We start from the raw sequence: 7,920 nt of genomic DNA, 5'->3' as shown, positions 1-7,920 counted from the left end.
CCTATATTTAATAGCTTTTCAATCTGATGTTAGAGTCTCTTTGAGTGAATATCAATTCTAAATTAATACCATATTACTGCCAGTACATATTCAAAAGATTTAATTACATTCACATTTGAAATGAGGAAGATATTACTTTTTGAGCTGCTAAATTTGTTACAACAATTGTTCCAATGTACTATAAACTTTAAGCTCTGTATTAACAATAGCGATACAGAAGATAACACTTGTACTCTAATAAATTTAGGACAACTTCCTGAAACTCAGGAACTGACTACTCAATCTCCTCATTGCCATCTTCATGTCCTTGTTCCTCAATGTATAGATGGCAGGATTCAGAATGGGTGTAATCAGGAAGTCCAAAATAGCAAGAAATTTATCCACTGGTACTGTGGGAAATGGCCACACATAGACAAATATGCACGGTCCAAAAAATAACACTACTACAGTGATGTGAGCTGACAATGTAGAGAGTGCCTTGTACAAACCACCTGAAGAGCGTTTCCAAACAGTGAACAGAATGAATACATAGGAGAAAATCAGTAAGAAGAAAGTTCCCATGGATATAAACCCACTGTTGGCAGTGACCATGAATTCCAGTTGGTAAGTGTGTATGCAGGCAAGTTTGATAAAGCGAGGTAGATCACAGTAGAAACTGTCTATTTCATTAGGGCCACAGAAATGTAGATGAGCAACAAAAGCTAACTGAACCATTGAATGAATGAGACCAATAACCCACGCACCAATCAGAAGCCAAATGCACATCTGTGGACTCATGATGGTCAGGTAGTGAAGGGGCTTACATATGGCCACATATCTGTCCAAGGCCATGGCTATGAGCAGCACCATCTCAGATCCACCCAGAATGTGAAGCACAAAAATCTGGATGATACACCCTTTGGAAGATATGGTATTTTGCCCAGAGTATAGGTCAGTTATCATCTTAGGAACCGTTAAAGTGGGAAGACATAAATCAATAAAAGAGAGATTTGCCAAAAGGAAGTACATAGGGGAATGCAAATGAGATTCAAAAATCACAGTGAATACAACAAGAAGGTTTCCCAGAACAATAGCTACATAAAACACTGTAGAGAAAATAAGGAAGAAATATTGCATTGGTCTAGATGTAGAAAGTCCCAGAAACACAAATTCAGAAACCTCAGAGTAATTTGATCCAAGCATTGACTTTGTGGTTGCCTAGAATAATACACAAAAAAGGGAATGACAAAAGGAAAAAACAAATGAGAAGCAAGTACTTAAAGAAGCAAATTAGAGTTGGTTTTAAAATCTAGTATTAAAATAAATCTTAACTAATAGATCTAATATGTTTTGAAAATGTCATTAATTCATTTAACAACTAATATTCCTAAAGAAAATTTACTATCTATGACAAACAGATTTGTCCTGGAGAGGGTTAAACCGGGTGGCTCCTTGGAGGCAAGGATTCTGAGGCTCCGTCTAACTTACTTTGGACATGTTGTGAGGAGAGACTGGTCCTTAGAGAGGGACATCATGCTTGGGAGGGTGGAGGGACGGCGCAGGAGAGGAAGGCCCTCTATGAGGTGGATTGATTCAGTGACTGGGATAATTGGGATGGGAGTGTCAGAGACAGTGCTATTGGCACAGGACAGAGCAGAGTTTAGGGCTGTTGTACATAGGGTCGCTATGAGTTGCAGGCAACTCGACGGCACATAACAACAATAACAACATGACATGTTGATGTTCTTTTTCTTAGGTACCATTGAATTTGTTTCATAGTGACCCACTGTTTAGTAGAAAAAGCATTGCCTGGCCTGGCACCATCTTCACACTTGTGTTGCCCTAGCTTTTCCAGTCTAACATAAGTAGTAGTAGTCTCTTTTTCATTGGCCTTCCATTTATCAAGAAAGAAATCCTTTATTAGGAGTTTATTCCTTCTTATAACACAACCAAAGTATATGAGATGATGTGTCTACATTCTTATTATAAAATATGTCAATATTTGAATAATACATAAGTTCTGTCTCATGAATTTTAGAATATAATGGTGAAACTAAGTATTAATCACGAATAAAAACAAAATTATGCCATTTATTTGAAAGAACAAAGCAAAATAGTATAAGAACAAAGTAACTCATCAGAGAAGCTTTTATTCTGGACTATACTAAATAAGTTATTACTAAAAAGTATTTAAATGAATAGGAATTACAGAAGAATTGATGCCATTGAGCTGTGGTGTTAGAGAAGAGTGCTGAACATCCCATGGATGGACAAAAGAACAAACACATCTAGGAAAGGGTAGAGCCAGAGTGCTCTTTGAAGGCAAGGATGATGAGGCTTTGTCTCATGTACTTTAATCATGTTGGTTGTCGTTGTTCTTAGGTGCTGTTGAGTTGAGTACATCTCATAGTGACCCTATAAACAAAAGATCTTAACCCTATTTTATCTTGTGCCCTACTCACAATTCTGATACATTGCAGCAGTAACCATGACAATCCACTTGGTTGGGGGTCTTCTTCTCCTTCACCAATCCTCCAGCCAAGAGAGCATTTTGTCCTTGTCCAAGGAATATCCTTCCTAGCAACATGCCCAAAGTATATAAAGTGAGGCCTCATCAGTCTTGCCTCCACAGAGTATTCTGGTAACTCCCTCTCCAAGATATATTTGCTTGTTATTTTGGCCATCCAAGAGATGTTCAGTACCCTTCAACACCATGGCTCAAAAGCATCAATTCTTTTGTCATCATTACTCTGTCAAGCTCTCTCTCAGATGCATAGCAAGTGATGGAAAGACTATGACCTGAATTGGGCACAACTTAGTCCTCAAACTGGCATTCTTACTCCTCAGTACTTTGGAGAGGACCCTCACTGTAGATTTTCCCAGTGCAATGTATCTGCTACTTAGGGCATTATTTGGGATCCGAACAAGACGAAGTTGTTGACAGTTTCAATCTCTTCTCCACCCATCATGATGTTGCCTGTTGGTCCAGGGGTAAGAATCTTTGTCTTCCTGATGTAGGGTTGCAATCCATATGACAGATAACATTTCTTGATCTTCTGCAACAAGTGCTTCATGTCCTCTCCTGACTTTCAGCAGGCAAGGTTGTGACTGCTGCACTGGGCTCTAGTCTGTCAGAAAGTGTATGAAGGGAATAGGATAGGATGGAGTTCAGATCTATTGTTCATAAGGTCACTATGAGTTGTACTCAACTCTACAGAATCCAACAATAACAAACTACAATGTAAGTAAAGGAGCTCTGGTGGCCTATTAGTTAGAGGCTATGCTTCAATCTGGAAAGCTCATGGTTCATATTCACCAGCTGCTCTTTGGGGGAAGGATAGGCAATCTCCTCCTGTGTGACTAACTGCCAGAGGGTCAGCTATGAGTGAGTCCTGACATGATGGTGCTCAACAACAACAACAACAAGTAAAGTAGTACAGGTAGAGGAACAGTCATGTGCAAAGATTCTGAGACAGAGGTCAGTGGGGCAAGAGGATTAATGCTTGAAATCAAACTGAAATGACAGGCAGAGTATAGACATGACAAACTATTGAATCATAAAAATAATTTTGGTTTTCATCCTAAGAACAACAGAAAAATATTGATGGATGTTAAGTAAAAGTTTACTTGTACTTGTGTTTTCAAACTGTCATTATGTATTCAAAATTAGCATTGGAAAATAAGTGGCAAAGTATATATCACAGTGACTATCAGAACATTCCTAAATAACTCTATAACATTAGTGTAGGCATGATGAACTATTCAACCAACAGTCTCGGCACAATGGAGAAAATTTGGAAAAACAGCATAATTTAAAATGGATAATTAAATGTTAAAAAAGGAAATATATAAAAAGAAAACATAAGAATAAGTAAATATTTAATTTTAAGCATATTTATATGTTCATAAGACTATGATAAATGTTTTGACAATATCTACAATATTAACATTTATATATCATAGATGCAAATATTGCATAACTCAGACTATGGAAAATAGTCAAAAACATCAGACAGATAATTAATACCTACTATTACCTTGAGGAAAATGGGAATCCCAGAACACTTGATTGTGCTTATGTGAAACCTATACTTTGACAAGGAAGCAGTCCTCAGAACAGAGCAAGGAAATACTGCATTGCTCAAGATCAGGAGAGGAGTGTGCCTGGATGCATCCTATCGCTATACTTTTTCAATTTATATGCAAAACATACCATTCTGGAAGCAGGGCTTTATGAGGAGGAATGTGGCATCAGGATTGGAGGAAGACTCATCAACAACCTACATTATGTAGATAATACAACCTTGCATGTGAAACTGAAAAGGACCTTAATTAGTTGCTGCAGAAGATTAGGGACTGTAGTCTGCAATATGGATTGAAACTCTACATCAAGAAGATAACGATTCTCACTACTGGGCTAATTGGAAGCACCATAATAGATAGAGAAGAGATTGAGATTGTTAACAATTATGTGTTGCTTGGCTCCACAATCAACACTCTTGGCACCAGCAATCAGGAAATCAAAAGAAGAATTGCAATGAGAAAAATCTGCTGTCAGGGACCACTCCAGAATACTGAAACGCAATGATGTTAGTTTAGAGACTAAGATGTACCTAAAATACAATTTTTTCAGACAGTCAATTTAAAATCTATAAAAAGTTTAAAAATTATTCTTAATTATGACAGAATGTCATTTTAAGAATGTTTTCTTAAAATTAGTTAAATGATTGAGCTATCAAGATACCTATTATTACACTGTTGTTTATAGAAAAAAAGAATTAAAAGCAATACCAAGACCTACAGTTAGGAATAAAACTATACTTACAAGTTACAACTAAGGAAGACATCCAATTATAGATGTAGAAAAATAATCTATTAGTATTATTAAATAAGATATGCATAACATAAGTTTAATTATAAATAGAAGACTATAACATAAAATGTATAGGAAAAAAAATTTTAAAAATTATGTCTAGTCAAAAAACTACAGAATTATCTTTTATGCTTATTAATAAATTGTTAATACCTAGACTTATATGACTATGCTGTTGCTGTTGTTATGTACTATCAAGTTGGTTCGATCTCATAGTTGACTCTATGTACAATTTGACAAAACTCACTCCAATCCCACATCAGCCTCACAATTGTTGTGATGTTTGGTCCCACTGTTGCAACGCTGTCAATCCCTCTCTTATTTATTGCTTTTGACAATATTGTTACACTGCTATTCATCAGGTATTCACCAGCCAATTTTTTCAGACCTCGATTATCAAGTCCTTCTTCTTGGTCTATCTTAGTCTGCAAACACATCTGAAATTCTGTCAGTCACTCTGGTATTTGTCATCCAAACTGACAGCAAATTCAAGCCCTCATAGTATGATAAATATCAGGTTGTTATTGTTTTTGTTATGCACCATTGAGTCACTTGTGACTCATAGTGACCCTATGTACAAGACCCCTAAACCCTGCTCTACCCTGTGCCAACCTCACCATCTCTGACACACTCACTCCCACCACCCCAATCACAGAATTGATCCATCTTATCAAGGGTCTTCCTCTCCTGCACTGTCCCTCCACTTTCCCAAACATGATGTCCCTCTCCAAGTGCCAGACTGTCCTTGCAATATGTCCAAAATATGTCAGACAAAGCCTCAGAATCCTTGACTCCAAGGAGCAGACAGCTTTCACCCTCTCCAGGACAAACCTGTTTGTTCTTCTAACAGTCCGTGGTATAGTCAACACTCTTCTCCAGCACCACAGCTCAAAGGCATCAATTCTCTTTCTATCACCCCTAGTCACTGTCCAGCTCTCCATAGCATGCAATTGTGAAGGCTATAGCCCAGATCAGGCCTATATATGAAATTGTTCTATCATTTGATCAAAAGATAGTCAAATATTAACAATATTACAAACTTCACTATAACGTATTAAAACATATTTGCTTACGCAAGTTCCTACACTACTATCCCTTTTGGAAAATAGATATCACCGATTCTTGCTCCGCAAGTTGAATTGAATACTATCAGTTTCCCACTTGCACTGAACCACCAAGTGGTCACCCAGACACTATATCCCAGAAAACTCATGTTGTCTCATACATTTTGCTACTCTGCACCATGCCCAGATGCCAACCTTGTCATAACCCTACACAGACTGAGCATGAAGGCAGTCATAAGAAGGTGAGAGAACCATGGATCTAATGAATATAAAAAGGTCAAGAATATATGTGAAAGCAGGTCAGGCAGAAAAGGCACCCTGAGAATTATGGACATGAAACAGTCTTTTAAGAATACTACAAGAAGGTATCATGCAGGAACTGCATGGAGAACATAGGCAATAACTGGGAATAACAGAAATAGTGAAAAAATGAAAATGGGACAATCACTGATATGTACAGTAGTGGATATGGCATTGCAAGGGACTCATAGTCAATTCTCTTTCTAAACTAGGCAATATATGGATTTTGGAAGATATGTATTGTGAAACACAAAATGTACCTTCAGTGGATCCTTAACGTAAAAATTAAAACTATTTTAAAGTCCAAAGAAAAATTTGTTGAAAATACTACACGTAATTCTTCTCAAAGTTGTAGAAAAATGGATGTTTTTTAATATTACTTTTTATTTTATTCTACAAGTGTTGGAAATGAATTTAAATAATCAAAGAAAACAGGACAAAAGAAGTATTGTCAATAATCCAAGTGTTACAGCCAACACAAAGCCTAATATATTACCTCTGTAAGGAGAATATTTAATTTAAAAAAAAGGAATTTCTATACACATAACTCACAGGAAAAATAATACACAAAAATCCAATAAAAATGTAATTGTGGGAATTCACCAGCCATTAAGAATTTCATTGTTTTCTGTTTTGTTAATCAATAAATGAAATATAGAGAGGAAAAGATATTATAAAGAAAATTCCTAAAGTCTTCAACATTTACTTTGACAGCAATGTATTTGTTTCTTGGTTTGTAAACAATAGAATTATATAAAATCATCTATATATACTTCTACAAACTGGAACAATTTTTAGTTTTAGTGACATTCAAAAATAATGCAAATAAATAACATGAAATGCATGTGTGTGTGTGTGTGTGTGTGTGCATTTAGCGTTTTAAAGGTTTACTATTTTTTAGTAATGGTGAATCCTAAAAGGTATAATTTCATGTGACTTTCATTTTCTGATGTCTATAATTATGTACTGTTTAATTAAAAACAAACTCTTTCATTTTGACTTAAAATTGATTTTTTAAAATATAACACAGGAGGGTCAAACATACAGATTGATAAATTTAGAATTTAGTGATGACAATACCATCTACATATGCATTAAAAATTTATATAAAGTTTTGCAAATATGTGAACAACTGTTTTCAACTAGCACGAAGGCTACTTTCAGAAAAAATCTTCATGAGGAAATCCTTCCCTGAGGGAAAATCTCATAAACTTGAGCAGTCTTTTCTAATGTATTTCTAGAAAGCTGTTATTTAGTTAATTTATACAAGTAAGGAAGGAGGTGACAGAAAAGGGAAGAGAAAAAGGAAGGTAGAAAAGGACAATAACAAATTAAGAGAGGAGAGCATAACAGAAAAGAAAGAAGTGGAATAGCATACAGAGATATTTGCTTTCAGAACATTTTGCTAATCTATATCAAGTTCTTAGGAGCAGTTTATGGCCCCTCTTCCTCAGTTGTCATTTTGCTTCTCCCACAGAAACTTTATTTAAAATTTCAGAAATTTTTAGAAATTTCAGAGGCATTCTTTGTTCTTTCCTGATTGTTCATGTAATCCCTACTTTCATTTACATGAAAATATCCTGCAAAATTTTCATCTATCACATTTCATTCTAAAAATCTCACCTTATTCATTAAAGAAGACTTCTTCTCTTCCAGATTGGATTAAACATTCTTTCTCTTTATAAAGCATATATTTAAATTTAA

General features: G+C 35.5%; 1 protein-coding gene across 1 annotated transcript; it reads right to left on the bottom strand.

The window, feature by feature from the left end:
* Window positions 1-243: 243 nt before the first annotated feature.
* LOC102863034 (olfactory receptor 4F15-like) lies at window positions 244-1,182 on the bottom strand. Its single transcript, XM_006883076.1, has one exon. It carries the CDS (start codon window positions 1,180-1,182, stop codon window positions 244-246), a length of 939 nt encoding a protein of 312 aa, XP_006883138.1.
* Between the last annotated feature and the right edge of the window lie 6,738 nt (window positions 1,183-7,920).

Source organism: Elephantulus edwardii, unplaced genomic scaffold (genome assembly GCF_000299155.1).
Source record: "Elephantulus edwardii isolate Elephantulus edwardi_28Jun2011 unplaced genomic scaffold, EleEdw1.0 scaffold00026, whole genome shotgun sequence".
NCBI classification, from domain to species: domain Eukaryota; kingdom Metazoa; phylum Chordata; class Mammalia; order Macroscelidea; family Macroscelididae; genus Elephantulus; species Elephantulus edwardii.
The sequence above is the reverse complement of the archived record's forward strand: the minus strand, read 5'-3'. Positions and strand labels throughout refer to the sequence as shown.

What these genes read in the sequence shown, in the direction of transcription:
- LOC102863034 (XM_006883076.1), bottom strand. Translation starts at nt 1,182, where the DNA reads ATGCTTGGATCAAATTACTCTGAGGTTTCTGAATTTGTGTTTCTGGGA.